Genomic DNA, 21,936 nt, shown 5'->3' on the forward strand with positions numbered 1-21,936 from the left:
GATTGGAATGCAGCCATGATAGTCCTGTTGGCTAATATTGTCAGCGAAGGACCACGACTGCCTCTGTTTCTTTTTTTAAAAAAACCACATAGAGCCAGAGGGAGGCTACATTTTGAACTGCATCCTCAATCATTTGGAAGTAAGCTTTGTTTGAAAGTTTTTGCTGAAGGTAAAGAATATTTTTGCCAAGCTGCCTTCTTGATGCTGTGGAACAGTTTGTAACCAGCCTTTGATGTTCAGGAGGAGGAAGCATAATATGTAATATAAAAGGAGACTGTGGACTTTTCACGTTTGCAGGCTTCCATGGCTTTAATCCAGGTAGCCCTCCATTTATGACCACAATTAAGCCCAACATTTCTGTTGCTAAAAGAGACAGTTGTTAAGTGAATTTTGCTCCATTTTAGGACCTTTCTTGCCGCATATGTTAACTGAATCGCTGCAGTTGTGAAGTTAGTAGCATGGTTGTTAAGTGAATCTGGTTTCCCCCAAATTAACTTTGCTGGTCAGAAGATTGCAAAAGGGGATTTAAAAACGGTCATCAGTCACTCTTTTCAGTGCGGTTGTAACTTTAAATGGTGACTAAATGAACTGTTGTAAGTGAAGGACTAGCTTGTACTAGCCTAGAAATAAGCATTACTACTACTACCCATCTCCGAATCCAAGGCACTTACTGTATTTTTCGGAGTATAAGATGCTCTGAAGTATAAGACCCATCGTCACCCATCTAGCTTTTGGGGAGGAAAACAAGGGGAAAATATCTGCCTCTGCCTCCCAGTAATTTGCCTCCTTGCAACAAACAGCAAACAGTGCAGACAATATACACTGTGTTACGTTTCAGACTATACTTGTACAGATGCTGTTAAAATAGATATGGCTTTCTCGAAATATAGTTTTTCTCTGCTATTTAATAGAAGACACAATAGCACTGGGCCTCTTCAGATCAAGCATTTATTTTAAAAAGCTTCTTCATTTTGTTAAGTTGTCTAGATCAATAACAAAGTAGTCTTTAAAAATAAGTCTAATAATTTGAACTCTCTATACGCATTTATAATTATTGACTTACCTCCTTGCAGCAAACAACCTGATTAGCACAAGAAAAAATAATCTGCCTCCCAGCAATTTGCCTCCTGCAGCAAACAACAAGTTTCACTTTCGATTTCAGCAGGGGCCTCCCAATCATCAGCTGTTTCAGGCTGCAGGGATTGCTATAGTCCATTGAAGCCTCCGCACGCCCCGTTTTCCCCATTTGCTGCAAGGAGGTAAATTGCTGGGAGGCAGAGGCCAAAGGGTGCAGCTGGGTGGGTGGGGCTATATTCGGTATGTAAGATGCACAGAAATGTTCACCGTGTTTTAGTGGGGAAAAAGGTGTGTCTTATACTCCGAAAAATGCAATATGTTGCACAGGCAGAAAGCATTAAAATTTCTTCTGTGTTTTTTTTATTTTTCTGCCCTTGAGTGTTTTTTTTAATTGTTTGTGACTTCAGAACTGTCTCTTGATTTTATAGATATGTGTCTCAAGCAGAACAGGAAGCCAAAAGTGAAGCATCTCTCCAATTGCTCGAACAGGCTCTTGAAATCCATTTCAGTGAAAAGCTGGCCACCAAGATTAAAAAGTTGAAGGACGCCCTGGTTCTGGAGGAGGAGGAAGAGGAGGAGGAGGAAATGAAGGATGAGGAGGAAAAGGAGGAGGAGGTGGAGGAGGAGGAAATGGAGGAGGAAGAGGAGGAGGAAAAGGAGGAGGAGGAGGAAAAGGAGAGGGAAGAGGAGGAGGAGGAGGAAAAGGAAGAGGAGGCAGTGGAGAAGGAGGAGGCGGAAGAAGAGGAGGAGAAGAAGAAGGATTGCTTTGTAAATGTGTGTCAGAGCGAACTCATGCTGAACAGAGAAATTCATGATAAGCTTTATGACTATCAGAGGAAAGGGGTTGCTTTTTTGTACAAGTTGTATCGAGACAGAAGGAAGGGTGGCATCCTGGCAGATGACATGGGACTCGGGAAGACCATTCAAGTCATCACGTTCCTCTCCGGGATGTTTTACGCAGAACCCATCCGTTCCGTGTTGCTGATTCTCCCCGTTGAGCTTATTAAAAACTGGGTGAAAGAGTTTGCCAAGTGGACTCCAGGCCTGCGAGTGAAAGTTTTTTACGGAGTCAACAAAGTTAAACGTAAGAGATCTCTGGAACTGATCCAGAGGAGAAAGGGTGTCTTGCTCACAACCTACCGGATGCTCCTCAACAGCAGTCAGTACCTTTCTAGCTTTGATGGGAAAGAGTTTGTTTGGGACTATATCATTCTGGATGAAGCCAATAAAATCAAAAGCCCATCTGGCAAAACGACAAAATCCCTGCGCGTCATTCCTTCCAAAAATCGCATCCTTCTCACAGGGACTCCGGTCCAAAACAATCTCAACGAACTTTGGGCTCTTTTTGATTTTGCTTGTCAAGGCTCGCTTTTGGGCACCAGGAAAACCTTTCAAATGGAATATGAGGGTCCTATCACGAGAGCCAGGGCAAAAGACGCCACTCCTGGAGAGAAAGTTCTGGGACGTAAAATCTCAGAAAACCTGATGTCCATCATTCAGCCATATTTTCTCAGGCGGACTAAAGATGAGCTCCAGAAGAAGAAAAAGGCCGAGCTTCCAAACCATCTTCCTGATAACCAAAGCAAAGATCTTGCTCCCGCCATGCCTTCTCTTCCACGAAAGAACGAGTTCATTGTATGGTTGTTCTTAGCACCCATACAAGAGGAAATATATAGAAATTTTATATCCTTGGATCATATCAAGAAGCTGTTGTTGTCTCCCAAGTTCCCAGTGGGTGAATATGTTATCCTGAAGAAGCTCTGTGATCACCCAAGGCTCTTGAAAAATCAAACACGTAGTCAACTAGGGCTGGAAGCTTCCTATTACAGCGAACAAGAAGATGGTGAAAATGAACTTGGTGAGCTCCCGGACATGGAGAGGAGTATTGAGCATGTTTCTGTTGAGATGCTGATTCAGGAGTCTGGAAAGTTGAGCTTCCTTGTGGCGCTGCTGGAAAGACTGCAAGACGAGGGACATAGAACTGTGGTGTTCTCCCAATGGCGAAAAATGTCGGACATTATAGAGTGCGTCTTAACTCACAGGGGCTTTAAGCTCATGCGCATTGATGGGACAGTGCCCCAGTTGGCAGAGCGAGAGAAGAGAATTGGCATGTTTCAGAAAGATGGAGACTACTCTGTCCTTTTGCTTACTAGTCGAGTTGGTGGGCTTGGTTTAACCTTAACAGCTGCTAGCCGGGTGGTGATTTTTGATCCCAGCTTGAAGCCAGCTAAAGATGCCCAAGCTGTGAACCAAGTTCACAGGATTGGACAAAAACAGAATGTCGTAATCTACCGTCTGGTTACCTGTGGGACAATTGAAGAGAAGATCTATAGAAGGCAAGTCTTCAAGGAAGAGCTACAGTCTTCCAATATGTTCATACTGGATGACACACGAAGCTCGGCCACACAGCTACAATTGCAGTCCTTATATCCCACCCAAAGAAAAACAGACACCGAGTTGGATGAACACATTGCACACGTCTACACGCTGAAGATATTTGGCATTTCTGACCATGATTTGATGTACACACGTGAGACAGCACATGATGACGAAGCCAAAAACGAAGAAGCCCACATTGAATCCAGAGTCCAAGAAGCCCAAGAGTTGGTACAACTAGAATCTCAGTTGAATGACCAGCACATAAGAAATATCAGAAACACGACTGAAGGAACTTGGCTAAGAGATACAGACTCAGCCACCCAGCCAAAAACAAAACCATCCATGTCTTCACCAATTGACCCTCTTGGGCCATCCACATCTGAAAGGACAAGCCCAACACTCGTGGAATCACCCACACAATCCACGGAGAAACAACCTGCTCCTCTTCCATGTCCTGTGGTTGCCCCACCTGTATTTATTAGTCCTGTCGTCAGTGATGGAGTTATTGATCTTGTAAGCGATGATGACAATGACTTTGTTAGTGATATGGTCAATTTGAGCTCTTTAATGACCAGTCTGGTTGTTGAAGACATGGATGAGGAGCAAATGCTTCAGATTATTTTTAATATGGAAGATGGTTTGCCTTCAGAGGAGAAAGAACACCAATTTCCCAGCTTCCAATCATGTGACCTAAATCCTGGGACAGGTCTTGTCTCCCCTTTTCAGGCTCATTCAGTATCTATCAAGGACTACAGCCCTGAATCAAGAGCAATCTCTGAACTGGCTGCTGAGGGTACAGATGATGAGCAAATGGTTTTCCATACCACCAAAACGGATGTTCTGCATTCCAAAAACAAAGAATGTCAACCAACCAGACTGCAAGCAGATGACCAAAATAAGACCTATACTCCTGATGATGTCATGCTCCAAACTGGGATGGTAAGTGAGCTTAAAGATGTCCAGATGAAACTGCTGCAGGATTTAAAAGGGTATTATTCTGATTTATTTGGGTATTCTTCTGATGATGGGATTCACCAAACTCAGGCTGATATGTCACTCGATGGTCTTCCAATCTCTCATGGAGATCCCTGTGAAATTAAGGAACTAGATGCTGTGGCACCACAGGAGACCATGGTTAGCAAAATGACTGAAAGCAGCGCATTGCAGAACTCTGGCATGAGAGAAACTGCACAGTCCAAGTATCTTGATATTTCCACTCACTATCAGCAGATGAGAAATATCAGAAACACGACTGAAGGAACTTGGCTAAGAGATACAGATTCAGCCACCCAGCCAAAAACGAAACCATCCAAGTCTTCACCAGGTGAGACTCTTGGGCCATCCACATCCGAAAGGACAAGCCCAACACTCGTGGAATCACCCACACAATCCACAAGGAAACCACCTGCTCCTCCTCCAAGTCCTGTGGTTGCCCCACCTGTATTTAATAGTCCTGTCGTCAGTGATGGAGTTATTGATCTTGTAAGCGATGATGACAATGACTTTGTTAGTGATAGGGTCAATTTGAGCTCTAAAATGACCAGTCTGGTTGTTGAAGACATGGATGAGGAGCAAATGCTTCAGATTATTTCTAATATGGAAGATGGTTTGCCTTCAGAGGAAAAAGAACACCAATTTCCCAGCCTCGGATTATGTGACCTAAATCCTGGGACAGGTCTTGTGTCCCCTTTTCAGGCTCATTCAGTATCTATCAAGGAGGACAACAGTCCTGAATCGAGAGCAATCTCTGAAATGGCTGCTGAGGGTACAGATGATGAGCAAATGGTTTTCGATACCACCAATACGGATGTTCTGCATTCCAAAAACAAAGAATGTCAACCAACCAGACTGCAAGCAGATGACCAAAACAAGACTTATACTCCTGATGATGTCATGCTCCAAACTGGGACGGTAAGTGAGCTTAAAGATGACGTGATGAAACTGCTGCAGGATTTAAAAGGGTATTATTCTGATTTATTTGGGTATTCTTCTGATGATGGGATTCACCAAACTCAGGCTGATATGTCACTCGATGGTCTTCCAATCTCTCATGGAGATCCCTGTGAAATTAAGGAACTAGATGCTGTGGCACCACAGGAGACCATGGTTAGCAAAATGACTGAAAGCAGCGCATTGCAGAACTCTGGCATGAGAGAAACTGTACAGTCCAAGTATCTTGATATTTCCTCTCACTATCAGCAGATGAGAAATATCAGAAACACGACTGAAGGAACTTGGCTAAGAGATACAGACTCAGCCACCCAGCCAAAAACGAAACCATCCAAGTCTTCACCAGGTGACCCTTTTGGGCCATCCACATCCGAAAGGACAAGCCCAATACTCGTGGAATCACCCACACAATCCACGGAGAAACAACCTGCTCCTCCTCCATGTCTTGTGGTTGCCCCACCTGTATTTATTAGTCCTGTCGTCAGTGATGGAGTTATTGATCTTGTAAGCGATGATGACAATGACTTTGTTAGTGATATGGTCAATTTGAGCTCTAAAATGACCAATCTGGTTGTTGAAGACATGGATGATGAGCAAATGCTTCAGATTATTTCTAATATGGAAGATGTTTTGCATTCCAAAAACAAAGAATGTCAACCAACCAGACTGCAAGCAGATGTCCAAAACAAGACCTATACTCCGGATGATGTCATGCTCCAAACTGAGGCTGATATGTCACTCGATGGTCTTCCAATCTCTCATGGAGATCCCTGTGAAATTAAGGAACTAGATGCTGTGGCACCACAGGAGACCATGGTTAGCAAAATGACTGAAAGCAGCGCATTGCAGAACTCTGGCATGAGAGAAACTGTACAGTCCAAGTATCTTGATATTTCCTCTCACTATCAGCAGATGAGAAATATCAGAAACACGACTGAAGGAACTTGGCTAAGAGATACAGACTCAGCCACCCAGCCAAAAACGAAACCATCCAAGTCTTCACCAGGTGACCCTTTTGGGCCATCCACATCCGAAAGGACAAGCCCAACACTCGTGGAATCACCTACACAATCCACGGAGAAACAACCTGCTCCTCCTCCATGTCCTGTGGTTGCCCCATCTGTATTTAATAGTCCTGTCGTCAGTGATGGAGTTATTGATCTTGTAAGCGATGATGACAATGACTTTGTTAGTGATAGGGTCAATTTGAGCTCTTTAATGACCAGTCTGGTTGTTGAAGACATGGATGAGGAGCAAATGCTTCAGATTATTTTTAATATGGAAGATGGTTTGCCTTCAGAGGAGAAAGAACACCAATTTCCCAGCTTCCAATCATGTGACCTAAATCCTGGGACAGGTCTTGTGTCCCCTTTTCAGGCTCATTCAGTATCTATCAAGGAGGACAACAGTCCTGAATCGAGAGCAATCTCTGAAATGGCTGTTGTGGATGCAGATGATGAGCAAATGGGTTTCCATACCACCAAAACGGATGTTCTGCATTCCAAAAACAAAGAATGTCAACCAACCAGACTGCAAGCAGATGACCAAAACAAGACTTATACTCCTGATGATGTGATGCTCCAAACTGGGACAGGAAGTGAGCTTGAAGATGACGTGGTGAAATTGCTGCAGGATTTAATTGAGTATTCTTCTGATGATGGGATTCACCAAACTCAGGCTGATATGTCACTCGATGGTCTTCCAATCTCTCATGGAGATCCCTGTGAAATTAAGGAACTAGATGCTGTGGCACCACAGGAGACCATGGTTAGCAAAATGACTGAAAGCAGCGCATTGCAGAACTCTGGCATGAGAGAAACTGTACAGTCCAAGTATCTTGATATTTCCTCTGACTATCAGGTTAATTTTCACCTTTCCTTGGAGGATTCTGAGAATGGACCACAATCCTTTGCAGACAAAGACATGTCATTAGAGGAGACAGCAAATGAAAGCTTCCAGCTGTGGTTGGATAGCTACTGTAGCTCTGCAACTGAATCACTTGGAAGAGAACGTGGGAGTCTCAGAGGCCTCCAGACTAGCAATGGTGCAGAGCGCTCTGTGGTCATGAATGATTCCAACGCTCCATGTGATAGCAGAGACAGTTTTGGGCTGGGGAAATGATGTCCTGCAATTATTGATTCGGATGAGAAAGATGGTGAATTAACAGGTGAACAGTTAATGGCTCTGATTTGTTCTTCTTCTTGTCAATCCATATTCGATGTTCTCTTGGAAGAAATGGAGGCTGCAGCTGGAGAAGCAGGAACTGCCAGCAATGTATCTAATGACTCATTAGATGCCCAATGTAATTTCATGTGATCTACTTTTGCAACCTTCTGCCAAGGAAAGTCAATGGGGAAGCCTACATTTTCTTTTGATCTATACATCCTTGTTCTTTTCCATTCCAATTTTTATTCCTCAAATCCAACCATGAGTAAATCCTATTCCAAATCTCCTAGTATTCTGTCTCCTTTATTTTTTAGTTCCAGCGTTAGTCTATCACATTCTGCACAGTCTAATATTTTCTTTATTATTTCCCTTTCTAGAGGTATGTTCTCACTCTTCCATTGTTGGGCATAAACTATTCTCGCTGCTGTTATGCTATGTAATGTTAAATATGTTAACCCTTTACTTTGACCTCCTTTTATAATTCCTAATAAGAATAGTTCCAGTTTAAATTCCAATTTCTCTCTGGTCATTTCTTCCAACCAAATTTGAATCCTTCGCCTGTAGTCTTTTGCCTTTCTACATGTCCACCACATGTGGTAATTGGTGCCCGTTAGTTGGTCACATTTCTAGCAATTAGGTGATAATTTTTTTCTATATTTTGGCTAGCCTAGCTGGTGGTAAGTACCACCTATAAAACATTTTATATAGGTTTTCTTTATACGATGTGGCCAGAGTTAATTTCCTATTACTTTCCTACAATCTTTCCCCACTTTTTCAATTCGATATTACACCCAAAATTCCTTGGCCAATCTATCATTGTCATCCATGAATACTCTTCATTGTAGTAAGGTAGAATAACAACCTTGAAAGGCTATTCAGCTTTCTCTCTGTCCCATTTTCTAGTAAAATCAAGGCATAAAATATTCCTCACTTTTCCTTCTTTCTTGGGACTGCATAAAAACCTTTCTACGTGCCCTCCCGTCTTCATAGCTGGTTCCTTCTTATGACCAAGGTCAACTGTACTTTTTTTTTAACAAAGGAGTTTGCACCAACCCACAATGACGTTAGAATTTTCCAGTGATACTGTATAGTAGCGGCCCTCAGATTAAGGCCCGTGGGCTGGATATGGCCCGCCAAAGCCATTAATCCGGCCCATATGGGAACACGAGGCTGCCAATCCCACCCCACCTACCCACTGGCCCCCATCCACTTTCTGGAGGCCAAAAATGGGATGCACAGAGGCCTCAGGAGGCCAAAAACAGGCCCATTTTTGGGTGGCAGGGTGGTTCTGAAAACCGAGGAAGCCAAAAACAGGCCTGCATTTGGCCTCTCCAGCCTCCAGAGAAACAGAGAGAGAAACACACACACACACACACACACACACACACACACACACACACAAACAGAAGTCCCTCAAACACACTTTAAGGCAGCCACATCCCTTCACTAACCTGCTTTCCACCCCCAGGAGCATGGCAAATTAAAGTTTAATTTGTGTGCATTGTTTAATGGACTAATAAATTGGCCATGCCCACCCAGTCACTTGACCACCTTGTTGAGCCCACCCAGTCACATGACCACTTAGCCATGCCCGCCCACCCAGTCCAGGCCCTCAACAGTCTGAGGAACTGTGAATTGGCCCCCTGTTTAAGAATAGCAGTAGACTTATATACCGCTTCATAGGCCTTTCAGGCCTCTCTAAGCGGTTTACAGAGAGTCAGCATATTGCCCCCAACAATCTGGGTCCTCATTTTACCCACCTCGGAAGGATGGAAGGCTGAGTCAACCCTGAGCCGGTGAGATTTGAACCGCTGACCTGCTGATCTAGCAGTAGCCTGCAGTGCTGCTTTTAACCACTGCGCCACCTTGGCTCAAAGAAGTTTGAGGAGCCCTGCTATACAGTGTATGAACTTAACCAACATTAAGTCCATCCTCCTGGCCCATTTTTTTTAGAATTCTTGTTACAGGTTCCATCTAATTTGAGCCGTTTTGTGATGCCAGTGCTATTTCTGGGGAGCATTTATGTAGCATGGAACTGTCAGGGACCATGTGACCATCATTTATTCCATTTCCTTTCTATCAAGGACCAGGTGGGTGGCCAGCATCCCTGTCCCAACAATATACTTTTGTGCTTCAGAAAGGAAGCATCCAATCCCGTCCGAGGTGCACTTCCTTCCTTTGGAGGGTTTAAATATAGAAGCAACTAAGGTTCCTGCTTTCCTTCTATCCATGGATGAGTCACCTTTCCTTGATGTCATGTCTCAGAAAAGGCAAGTGAGCTTCGACGTCATTGGAGGTGGCAGCTGCAGCCTTATCATGTCCTATTGATCTCCCATTCCATTAGAGAGAGGGAGGGAGAGATGATGGAGGAGGAGGAGGAGATAGATGATAGATAGATTGATAGATTGATCATAGATAGATGATTGATTGATTGATGATAGATGGATAGATGATAGGTAGATAGATGATGGACAGATAGATAGATTGATAGTGATAGATAGATAATAGATAGATAGATAGATAGATAGATAGATAGATAGATAGATAGATAGATAGATAGAGGAAGAGATAGACAGCTTTTTGGTGCTCCGTTTTATTCTGGTCTCTCTCCATTGATGTCACCAGATTTGTCTTTGTTGTCAGGGTTCCAAAGAACATTCCCAACGAAATAAAACTCCAAGTTCCTCAAAGTTCCAATTTATTAGCGATGTCATGTTGGCGAATCTGAAAGCTTCCAGGTTTTCCCCACCCAGTTGAAAGTTCCCTAGTCCTTCTTTTCATTAAACTAAACATACCCAGTTCCTGCAACCGTTCTTCATGTTTTAGCTCCAGTCCCCTAATCATCTTTGTTGCTCTCCTCGCACTCTTTCTAGAGTCTGAACATTTTTTTTTATATCGTGGTGGCCAAAACTTGATGCAGTATTCCAAGTGCGGCCTTACCAAGGCCTTATAAAGTGGTATTAACACTTCACGTGATCTTGATTCTATCCCTCTGTTTATGCAGCCTAGAATTGATGTTGATTCAGTTTGTGTGAATAACAGCTACCTCTAACTCCACATGCAGTCTGGTCATTTTGTCTGTGTGAAAGCTGCACTGGAGTTTCTTTTTAGCTGGATGAGGACTTCTGCTCTTTAAGTGGGAAGCTGTCCACTAGTTACTCCCATTATAGGATAATCAGACCTGAATCTTTATCTTTATTCCTGATTCTGAGCCAATGGCCTTTGCTGATTTCATACATTGTCCTAAGCTTTAGTTTGCTTAACTATGACTTGCAAACTAAGCCTCCTCCTGGCTGGGTTCACACAACACTAAAGCAATCCCTGCATTGTAAAAAGGTAATAGGTGGCTTCTACCTTAACCTGCTTTGTGGAAAATGAGGCTGGGGAAATAGGTTTTCTGAGCTGGAAGATCAGCAGAAAATTTACCTTGCTTCTTCCATGGGCTGTTTTGGTTAGAAGTAGAAACAGACAAAATGCAAAATAGGAGTCGGAAGTTAAAGGTAATGGTTAAAGGTAATGTTAAAGGTATTCCTCACATATATGTGCTAGTCATTCCCGACTCTAGGGGACAGTGCTCATCTCCGTTTCAAAGCCGAAGAGCCAGATGTCCAAAGACTCTCCATGATCATATGGCCAGCATGGCTAAATGCCAAAGAAAGGGAGGAAAACACCCTCACCCCACCCTATGGGCTACTCCCGTTGTCACTCGAATCCAGAAACACCAATAGGGAATGCGATCAGAGCTGAAGCCCCTCCCACAGGAATCATCCCCTCTCCAGGGCACCCCCTGCTGTGAGGGACCCCCACTAGACACACCCCTTTCATCAATCTCTTAAGGAGGCGGGGTTTTCTTGCCCCCACCACCAATCGAAGCCCGGCCGTGTTTTCTTGAGGGGCGTCACCCAGGATACTCTCCATATTGGACATGGCAGCGCTTCAGCTGCGGGCCTGGGTCGAACGACGGCGGAAAACAGAGCGAGGCGGCTCGGTTGCGGCGACCTGTTGGGCTTCTGGTCTTTCTTTCAGCGGCGGGCTTCCTGATCCTGCCTCCGCCCAGCGAGCTCCATTCCCCGCCTCGTCCGTCAACATCATGTCAAGCGGAGCTTGACGAGTCCAAAAAGAGGCGGGGAAGAAGGTGGTTGAGAGGGTGAACCGAGGCGCATGCGCACAATGGGAGCGCCGTCTTTGGAAGCCGCGGAGAAGGCCGTCATGGCGCGAGGCTCCTCCTCCCAGCCAATGTAGTTTCGCTTTCCTCGAAGGCGTCACCGGGAAGGAAGGGGTCTGCCCCCTGTCGGGAAGAAGAAGCAACTGCACGGCTTGGACGCTTCTCAACCCGGTATAAACTAAACGGGCGAGAGTTCCCATCCTCCCCTGCCAAGTAGGACCAAGATGGGATATGTAGTATTTCCCTACTGCAGGGAAGGAGACTTGGACGAGCGAGGCAGGAAACTGGTCATTCCAGATTCACAGGAATTCACACTCCTATCATTCTTGATTAATTGCCATTTAAATAATAATATTAATTAACTAATAATTAATAAAGATTCCCTTGTATTCTTATTCATTCCATGTATTCATAATCATGTTTATACTCATATCTGTTACCTAATTCATCCTTGACGAATTAAATTAAATTAATCAGAGAAGGGGATTTTTAATGTTCGTTCTTGCAGAGGAGGCTGCGGGACATCGGACTTCAGCGCGATCCCCCACCTGCCCTCCTCCCCCCCACTGGGGATTTGGGAGTTAGAGATCTGCATCTCTAACCCATTTGGAGGGAAACAAGTGAAAGAAAACGAGCCCACCTCACCACTAACCCCCAGATTGATCTGCAGAGTCCTGGACCGGATCGTACAGCGGAGTCTTCTCAAACCTTGGCAGCTTGAAGCTGGGGCGACTTTAACTCCCAGGGTTGCCCAGAATTCTGGGAGTGGAAGCCCACCTAATCTTAAAGTTGCTGAGATTGAGAAGCGCTGATGCAGACCCTGAATCGGTGGAGACCGTTCTGCGTGACTTGAGCTCGACCGGACACAATTAGGTTGAAAACGAAGTTCCCCTTTTTTTTAATTTATGGAGATTAATTCCACGTTGCTCATGCAGAACGAATTATCTTCTTTCCAACGAAGTCAGAGCATCTGGTTTAAAAGGGATGTGAATTTTCCTTGGATGCCGTGCCTTATTGGGGGTGGGGGGGCGGGGACACGGTTTGGTTGCCCCGATTTTTCTGCAAATATAAATCGATAGCAACCACCGTGCCTATTTGTGTCAATCGAGCATCCCGTACCGGTGAATGAATGAATGAAGGGAGCTCGGGGACTCCGTTTTTTTCTTCGGCCCCGCCCCGAGCGCTTGTGTTTGAAATGATCTGATTGGCTAACCCGCATCCAAATTATGTGCATACCTCTCGGTGACAGGCGGGGCAGGTCGGTGAATTAGCGCGCAGAATTCAAATTGAACTCTTCAGGAAGCTTTATAGAGTTTTGTGCACGTTTGGGCGAAATCATGGCGGACCATACAGATTTGGACCCGGAGCAAATAGAAAAGTACCGGAGGTATTTCCAAAGGGGTTCATGTACGGGGAAGGGGCGCCTCCGGATTTGCTCCTGGCAAGCCATTTCTTTTTGGGTGGGCTTGGCAGGAGTGGTGGGGATTCCGCATTCCTATGTTCATCTTCCCCCTTTTTTTCCTGCTACAGGGGTCGCCCCAAAGGGGCTTTTCTTTTCTTTTTTTTAAAGTAGAGTTTCTTATTATTTTTCTCCTTTGAAAACGAAAAGCAGCTTTGGGACAACCATGCTCTGGATAATTAAGAATCTCCATAAATGCCCTTTATCAATGAGAGCAGGCTAAGGGTTAGCCCGGTGGTTCCCCAACATGGGGCAATCTTGATTTTTAATAGGTGCAAGTTGAATCTTTAATGATCTTTTACGCTTCCTCTGCTTGAAAGAAGAATTATAGGGGGGAGGGGGATTAGGATTTTAGAGATGCTTAGGTGGGGCATGGCCAAAAAAAAGGTTGGGAACCACTGGGTTAGGCAAAGCCAGGGGACAGCAGGAGAATTATTTTGGGGAAAGAATGAGAATGTCAGTCCTGCCTCCGCTCCTGGCTTTTAAGAACGATCCTTGACTCCAGTAGGTGAGAAAAGTATTGTTTCTTAAAGGTTAAGCCCGGTGGTTCCCAACATGGGGCAATCTTGATTTTTAATGGGGGCAAGTTGAATCTTGTTTACAGCAAGCTTCCTCTGCTTGAAATAAGAATTATATGAGGGGGGGGGGGTCAGGATTTTAGAGATGCTTAGGTGGGGCATGGCCAAAAAAAAGGTTGGGAACCACTGGGTTAGGCAAAGCCAGGGGACAGCAGGAGAATTATTTGGGGGAAAGAATGAGAATGTCAGTCCTGCCTCCGCTCCTGGCTTTTAAGTAAGAACGATCCTTGACTCCAGTTGGTGAGAAAAGTATTGTTTATTAACGGTTAAGCAGAATACAATAAAGCAAAGCCAGAACTGGAGTTTGCATCCCAAAATTCCAAGTAAAGCTTTCCCCAGCTTTAAGGCGTCCCCATTTGTCCAATCGGTTTTGAATAATTGTTTTGGAACCGGGAGCTGCATTCTTTGCTTTCTTCCTATCGGCCAGTTCTTCTCTGCACCCACGCTCTCTTAGCTTTCGCTTTCCCCGATCGCTTAGCTCTCGCTTTCCTCCCATAGGCGCTCCCCCTCCTATCTTCTCAACTGCTGAAAGAAAATGATTGTCCCAAAGTCACACCATAGGGTTTTCGTGTCTAAGGCGGTCTCCTGGTTTCTAGACCAGTGTGCCTTAACCACTGACTGTTTGATGAACCAAACCAACTCACTTATTCTGCAAGATCTGACTAAGAAGAGATGTGGACTTCAACTCCCAGAATTCCCCATCCAGTTCTTGGCACCCCTCACTTAGAACAGGATTGGAATGCAGCCATGATAGTCCTGTTGGCTAATATTGTCAGCGAAGGACCAGAACTGCATCTGTTTTTTAAAAAAAGAAAAACCACATAGAGCCAGAGGGAGGCTACATTTTGAACTGCATCCTCAATCATTTGGAAGTAAGCTTTGTTTGAAAGCTTTTGCTGAAGGTAGAGAATATTTTTGCCAAGCTGCCTTCTTGAGGCTGTGGAACAGTTTGTAACCAGCCTTTGATGTTCAGGAGGAGGAAGCATAATATGTAATATAAAAGGAGACTGTGTGGACTTTTCAGATTTGCAGGCTTCCATGGCTTTAATCCAGGTAGCCCTCCATTTATGACCACAATTAAGCCCAAAATTTCTGTTGCTAAAAGAGACAGTTGTTAAGTGAATTTTGCTCCATTTTAGGACCTTTCTTGCCGCATATGTTAAGTGAATCGCTGCAGTTGTGAAGTTAGTAGCATGGTTGTTAAGTGAATCTGGTTTCCCCCAAATTGACTTTGCTGGTCAGAAGATTGCAAAAGGGGATTTAAAAACGGTCATCGGTCACTCTTTTCAGTGTGGTTGTAACTTTAAATGGTCACCAAAGGAACTGTTGTAAGTGAAGGACTAGCTTGTACTAGCCTAGAAATAAGCATTACTACTACCACCCATCTCCGAATCCAAGGCACTTACTGTATTTTTCGGAGTATAAGATGCTCCGAAGTATAAGACGCACCTAGCTTTTGGGGAGGAAAACAAGGGGAAAATATCTGCCTCTGCCTCCCAGTAATTTGCCTCCTTGCAACAAACAGCAAACAGTGCAGACGATATACACTGTGTTACGTTTCAGACTATACTTGTACAGATGCTGTTAAAATAGATATGGCTTTCTCGAAATATAGTTATTCTCTGCTATTTAATAGAAGATACAATAGCACTGGGCCTCTTCAGATCAAGCATTTATTTTAAAAAGCTTCTTCATTTTGTTAAGTTGTCTAGAACAATAACAAAGTAGTCTTTAAAAAATAACTCTAATAATTTGAACATTCTATAGGCATTTATAGTTATTGACTTACCTCGTTGCAGCAAACAGCCTGATTAGCACAAGAAAAAAAATCTGCCTCCCAGCAATTTGCCTCCTGCAGCAAACAACAAGTTTCACTTTCGATTTCAGCAGGGGCCTCCCAATCATCAGCTGTTTCAGACTGCAGGGATTGCTATAGTCCATTGAAGCCTCCGCACGCCCCGTTTTCCCCATTTGCTGCAAGGAGGTAAATTGCTGGGAGGCAGAATGCCAAACGGTGCCAGTGGATGTGTGGGGCTATATTCGGTATATAAGATGCACAGAAATGTTCACCCTGTTTTAGTGGGGAAAAAGGTGTGTCTTATACTCCGAAAAATGCAATATGTTGCACAGGCAGAAAAAACTAAAATTTTCTTCCCTTTCTTTTTTTAGTTTTCTACCCTTGAGTGTTTTAATTGTTGTTTCTGACTTCAGAACTGTTTCTTGATATTACAGATATGTGTCTCAGGCCAAAAAGGAAGCCCGAAGTGGGAACCTGAAAGGATCTCTCCAATTGCTCCAACAGGCTCTTGAAATCCATTTCAGTGAAAACCTGACTGCCAAGATTAAAAAGTTGGAGGATGCCCTGGCTGTGGAGGAGGACGACGATGGCTTTGTGGATGTGTGTCAGAGCGGATTGATGCTGTATGGAAAAGTTCACGATAAGCTTTTTGACTATCAGAGGGAAGGGGTTGCTTTTTTGTACAAGTTGTATCGAGACAGAAGGAAGGGCGGCATCCTGGCAGATGACATGGGACTCGACAAGACCATTCAAGTCATCACGTTCCTCTCCGGGATGTTTGACGCAAAACTCATCCATTCCGTATTGCTGATTCTCCCAGTCACCCTTCTTAACAACTGGATGAAAGAGTTTGCCAAGTGGACTCCAGGCCTGCGAGTGGAAGTTTTTCACGGAGCCAACAAAGCTGAACGTCAAAGATCTCTGGAGCGGATCCAGAGGAGAAAGGGTGTCTTGCTCACAACCTACCGGATGCTCCTCAACAGCTGGCCACAACTTTCTAGCTTTGATGGGAAAGAGTTTGTTTGGGACTATATCATTCTGGATGAAGCCCATAAAATCAAAAACCCATCTGCCAAAATGACAAAATCTCTGCTCGTCATTCCTTCCAAAAACCGCATCCTTCTCACAGGGACTCCGGTCCAAAACAATCTCAAAGAACTTTGGGCTCTTTTTGATTTTGCTTGTCAAGGCTCGCTTTTGGGCACCAGGAAAACCTTCCGGATGGAATATGAGGGCCCTATCACGAGAGCCAGGGCAAAAGATGCCACTCCTGGAGAGAAAGCTCAGGGACGTAAAATCTCAGAAAACCTGATGTCCATCATTCAGCCATATTTTCTCAGGCGGACTAAAGATGAGCTCCAGAAGAAGAAAAAGGCCGAGCTTCCAAATCATCTTCCTGAAAACCAAAGCAATGATGTTGCTCCCGCCATGCCTTCTCTCTACACGCTGGAGAAATTTGGCATTTCTGACCATGAGACAGAGATGCCTGAGACAGCACATGATGACGAAGCCAAAAATGAAGAAGCCCACATTGAACACAGAGTCCAAAAAGCCCAAGAGTTGGTACAACTAGAATCTCAGTTGAATGACCAGCACATAAGAAATATCAGAAACACGACTGAAGGAGCACGGCTAAGAGATACAGACTCAGCCACCCAGCCAAAAACGAAACCATCCATGTCTTCACCAATTGACCCTCTTGGGCCATCCACATCTGAAAGGACAAGCCCAACACTCGTGGAATCACCCACACAATCCACGGAGAAACAACCTGCTCCTCTTCCATGTCCTGTGGTTGCCCCACCTGTATTTAATAGTCCTGTCATCAGTGATGGAGTTATTGATCTTGTAAGCGATGATGACAATGACTATGTTAGTGATAGGGTCAATTTGAGCTCTAAAATGACCAGTCTGGTTGTTGAAGACATGGATGATGAGCAAATGCTTCAGATTATTTCTAATATGGAAGATGGTTTGCCTTCAGAGGAGAAAGAACACCAATTTCCCAGCCTCGGATTATGTGACCTAAATCCTGGGACAGGTCTTGTGTCCCCTTTTCAGGCTCATTCAGTATCTATCAAGGAGGACAACAGTCCTGAATCGAGAGCAATCTCTGAAATGGCTGCTGAGGGTACAGATGATGAGCAAATGGTTTTCGATACCACCAATACGGATGTTCTGCATTCCAAAAACAAAGAATGTCAACCAACCAGACTGCAAGCAGATGACCAAAACAAGACTTATACTCCTGATGATGTGATGCTCCAAACTGGGACAGGAAGTGAGCTTGAAGATGACGTGGTGAAACTGCTGCAGGATTTAATTGAGTATTCTTCTGATGATGGGATTCACCAAACTCAGGCTGATATGTCACTCGATGGTCTTCCAATCTCTCATGGAGATCCCTGTGAAATTAAGGAACTAGATGCTGTGGCACCACAGGAGACCATGGTTAGCAAAATGACTGAAAGCAGTGCATTGCAGAACTCTGGCATGAGAGAAACTGTACAGTCCAAGTATCTTGATATTTCCTCTCACTATCAGCAGATGAGAAATATCAGAAACACGACTGAAGGAACTTGGCTAAGAGATACAGACTCAGCCACCCAGCCAAAAACGAAACCATCCAAGTCTTCACCAGGTGACCCTTTTGGGCCATCCACATCCGAAAGGACAAGCCCAACACTCGTGGAATCACCCACACAATCCACGGAGAAACAACCTGCTCCTCCTCCATGTCCTGTGGTTGCCCCACCTGTATTTAATAGTCCTGTCGTCAGTGATGGAGTTATTGATCTTGTAAGCGATGATGACAATGACTTTGTTAGTGATAGGGTCAATTTGAGCTCTAAAATGACCAGTCTGGTTGTTGAAGACATGGATGAGGAGCAAATGCTTCAGATTATTTTTAATATGGAAGATGGTTTGCCTTCAGAGGAGAAAGAACACCAATTTCCCAGCTTCCAATCATGTGACCTAAATCCTGGGACAGGTCTTGTCTCCCCTTTTCAGGCTCATTCAGTATCTATCAAGGACTACAGCCCTGAATCAAGAGCAATCTCTGAACTGGCTGCTGAGGGTACAGATGATGAGCAAATGGTTTTCCATACCACCAAAACGGATGTTCTGCATTCCAAAAACAAAGAATGTCAACCAACCAGACTGCAAGCAGATGACCAAAATAAGACCTATACTCCTGATGATGTCATGCTCCAAACTGGGATGGTAAGTGAGCTTAAAGATGTCCAGATGAAACTGCTGCAGGATTTAATTGAGTATTCTTCTGATGATGGGATTCACCAAACTCAGGCTGATATGTCACTCGATGGTCTTCCAATCTCTCATGGAGATCCCTGTGAAATTAAGGAACTGGATGCTGTGGCACCACAGGAGACCATGGTTAGCAAAATGACTGAAAGCAGCGCATTGCAGAACTCTGGCATGAGAGAAACTGCACAGTCCAAGTATCTTGATATTTCCTCCGACTATCAGCAGATAAGAAATATCAGAAACACGACTGAAGGAACTTGGCTAAGAGATACAGACTCAGCCACCCAGCCAAAAACGAAACCATCCAAGTCTTCACCAGGTGACCCTTTTGGGCCATCCACATCCGAAAGGACAAGCCCAACACTCGTGGAATCACCCACACAATCCACAAGGAAACCACCTGCTCCTCCTCCAAGTCCTGTGGTTGCCCCACCTGTATTTAATAGTCCTGTCATCAGTGATGGAGTTATTGATCTTGTAAGCGATGATGACAATGACTATGTTAGTGATAGGGTCAATTTGAGCTCTAAAATGACCAGTCTGGTTGTTGAAGACATGGATGATGAGCAAATGCTTCAGATTATTTCTAATATGGAAGATGGTTTGCCTTCAGAGGAGAAAGAACACCAATTTCCCAGCCTCGGATTATGTGACCTAAATCCTGGGACAGGTCTTGTGTCCCCTTTTCAGGCTCATTCAGTATCTATCAAGGAGGACAACAGTCCTGAATCGAGAGCAATCTCTGAAATGGCTGCTGAGGGTACAGATGATGAGCAAATGGTTTTCGATACCACCAATACGGATGTTCTGCATTCCAAAAACAAAGAATGTCAACCAACCAGACTGCAAGCAGATGACCAAAACAAGACTTATACTCCTGATGATGTCATGCTCCAAACTGGGACGGTAAGTGAGCTTAAAGATGACGTGATGAAACTGCTGCAGGATTTAAAAGGGTATTATTCTGATTTATTTGGGTATTCTTCTGATAATGGGATTCACCAAACTCAGGCTGATATGTCACTCGATGGTCTTCCAATCTCTCATGGAGATCCCTGTGAAATTAAGGAACTAGATGCTGTGGCACCACAGGAGACCATGGTTAGCAAAATGACTGAAAGCAGCGCATTGCAGAACTCTGGCATGAGAGAAACTGTACAGTCCAAGTATCTTGATATTTCCTCTCACTATCAGCAGATGAGAAATATCAGAAACACGACTGAAGGAACTTGGCTAAGAGATACAGACTCAGCCACCCAGCCAAAAACGAAACCATCCAAGTCTTCACCAGGTGACCCTTTTGGGCCATCCACATCCGAAAGGACAAGCCCAACACTCGTGGAATCACCCACACAATCCACGGAGAAACAACCTGCTCCTCCTCCATGTCTTGTGGTTGCCCCACCTGTATTTATTAGTCCTGTCGTCAGTGATGGAGTTATTGATCTTGTAAGCGATGATGACAATGACTTTGTTAGTGATATGGTCAATTTGAGCTCTAAAATGACCAATCTGGTTGTTGAAGACATGGATGAGGAGCAAATGCTTCAGATTATTTTTAATATGGAAGATGGTTTGCCTTCAGAGGAGAAAGAACACCAATTTCCCAGCTTCCAATCATGTGACCTAAATCCTGGGACAGGTCTTGTGTCCCCTTTTCAGGCTCATTCAGTATCTATCAAGGAGGACAACAGTCCTAAATCGAGAGCAATCTCTGAAATGGCTGTTGTGGATGCAGATGATGAGCAAATGGGTTTCCATACCACCAAAACGGATGTTCTGCATTCCAAAAACAAAGAATGTCAACCAACCAGACTGCAAGCAGATGACCAAAACAAGACTTATACTCCTGATGATGTGATGCTCCAAACTGGGACAGGAAGTGAGCTTGAAGATGACGTGGTGAAACTGCTGCAGGATTTAATTGAGTATTCTTCTGATGATGGGATTCACCAAACTCAGGCTGATATGTCACTCGATGGTCTTCCAATCTCTCATGGAGATCCCTGTGAAATTAAGGAACTAGATGCTGTTGGACCACAGGAGACCATGGTTAGCAAAATGACTGAAAGCAGCGCATTGCAGAACTCTGGCATGAGAGAAACTGTACAGTCCAAGTATCTTGATATTTCCTCTGACTATCAGGTTAATTTTCCCCTTTCCTTGGAGGATTCTGAGAATGGACCACAATCCTTTGCAGACAAAGACATGTCATTAGAGGAGACAGCAAATGAAAGCTTCCAGCTGTGGTTGGATAGCTACTGTAGCTCTGCAACTGAATCACTTGGAAGAGAACGTGGGAGTCTCAGAGGCCTCCAGACTAGCAATGGTGCAGAGCGCTCTGTGGTCATGGATGATTCCAACGCTCCATGTGATAGCAGAGACAGTTTTGGGCTGGGGAAATGATGTCCTGCAATTATTGATTCGGATGAGAAAGATGGTGAATTAACAGGTGAACAGTTAATGGCTCTGATTTGTTCTTCTTCTTGTCAATCCATATTCGATGTTCTCTTGGAAGAAATGGAGGCTGCAGCTGGAGAAGCAGGAACTGCCAGCAATGTATCTAATGACTCATTAGATGCCCAATGTAATTTCATGTGATCTACTTTTGCAACCTTCTGCCAAGGAAAGTCAATTGGGAAGCCTACATTTTCTTTTGATCTATACATCCTTGTTCTTTTCCATTCCAATTTTTATTCCTCAAATCCAACCATGAGTAAATCCTATTCCAAATCTCCTAGTATTCTGTCTCCTTTATTTTTTAGTTCCAGCGTTAGTCTATCACATTCTGCACAGTCTAATATTTTCTTTATTATTTCCCTTTCTAGAGGTATGTTCTCACTCTTCCATTGTTGGGCATAAACTATTCTCGCTGCTGTTATGCTATGTAATGTTAAATATGTTAACCCTTTACTTTGACCTCCTTTTATAATTCCTAATAAGAATAGTTCCAGTTTAAATTCCAATTTCTCTCTGGTCATTTCTTCCAACCAAATTTGAATCCTTCGCCTGTAGTCTTTTGCCTTTCTACATGTCCACCACATGTGGTAATTGGTGCCCGTTAGTTGGTCACATTTCCAGCAATTAGGTGATA

At 44.2% G+C, this 21,936-nt stretch overlaps 1 protein-coding gene across 1 annotated transcript; it reads left to right on the plus strand.

Moving 5' to 3' along the window:
- The first annotated feature begins 1,965 nt into the window (after positions 1 to 1,965).
- LOC148043160 (uncharacterized) lies at positions 1,966 to 21,248 on the plus strand. The gene is made up of 6 exons (XM_087727102.1): positions 1,966 to 3,800; positions 4,854 to 7,370; positions 7,887 to 7,951; positions 13,037 to 13,124; positions 16,007 to 19,150; positions 19,235 to 21,248. Exons 1-6 carry the CDS (start codon positions 1,981 to 1,983, stop codon positions 21,246 to 21,248), a joined length of 9,648 nt encoding a protein of 3,215 aa, XP_087583228.1. The 5' UTR covers positions 1,966 to 1,980.
- Positions 21,249 to 21,936: the final 688 nt, after the last annotated feature.

The sequence above is a fragment of the Thamnophis sirtalis genome, unplaced genomic scaffold, assembly GCF_051295495.1.
Source record: "Thamnophis sirtalis isolate CommonGarterSnake01/CBP01778 unplaced genomic scaffold, rThaSir2_p1.2 scaffold_13, whole genome shotgun sequence".
Taxonomy (NCBI): domain Eukaryota; kingdom Metazoa; phylum Chordata; class Lepidosauria; order Squamata; family Natricidae; genus Thamnophis; species Thamnophis sirtalis.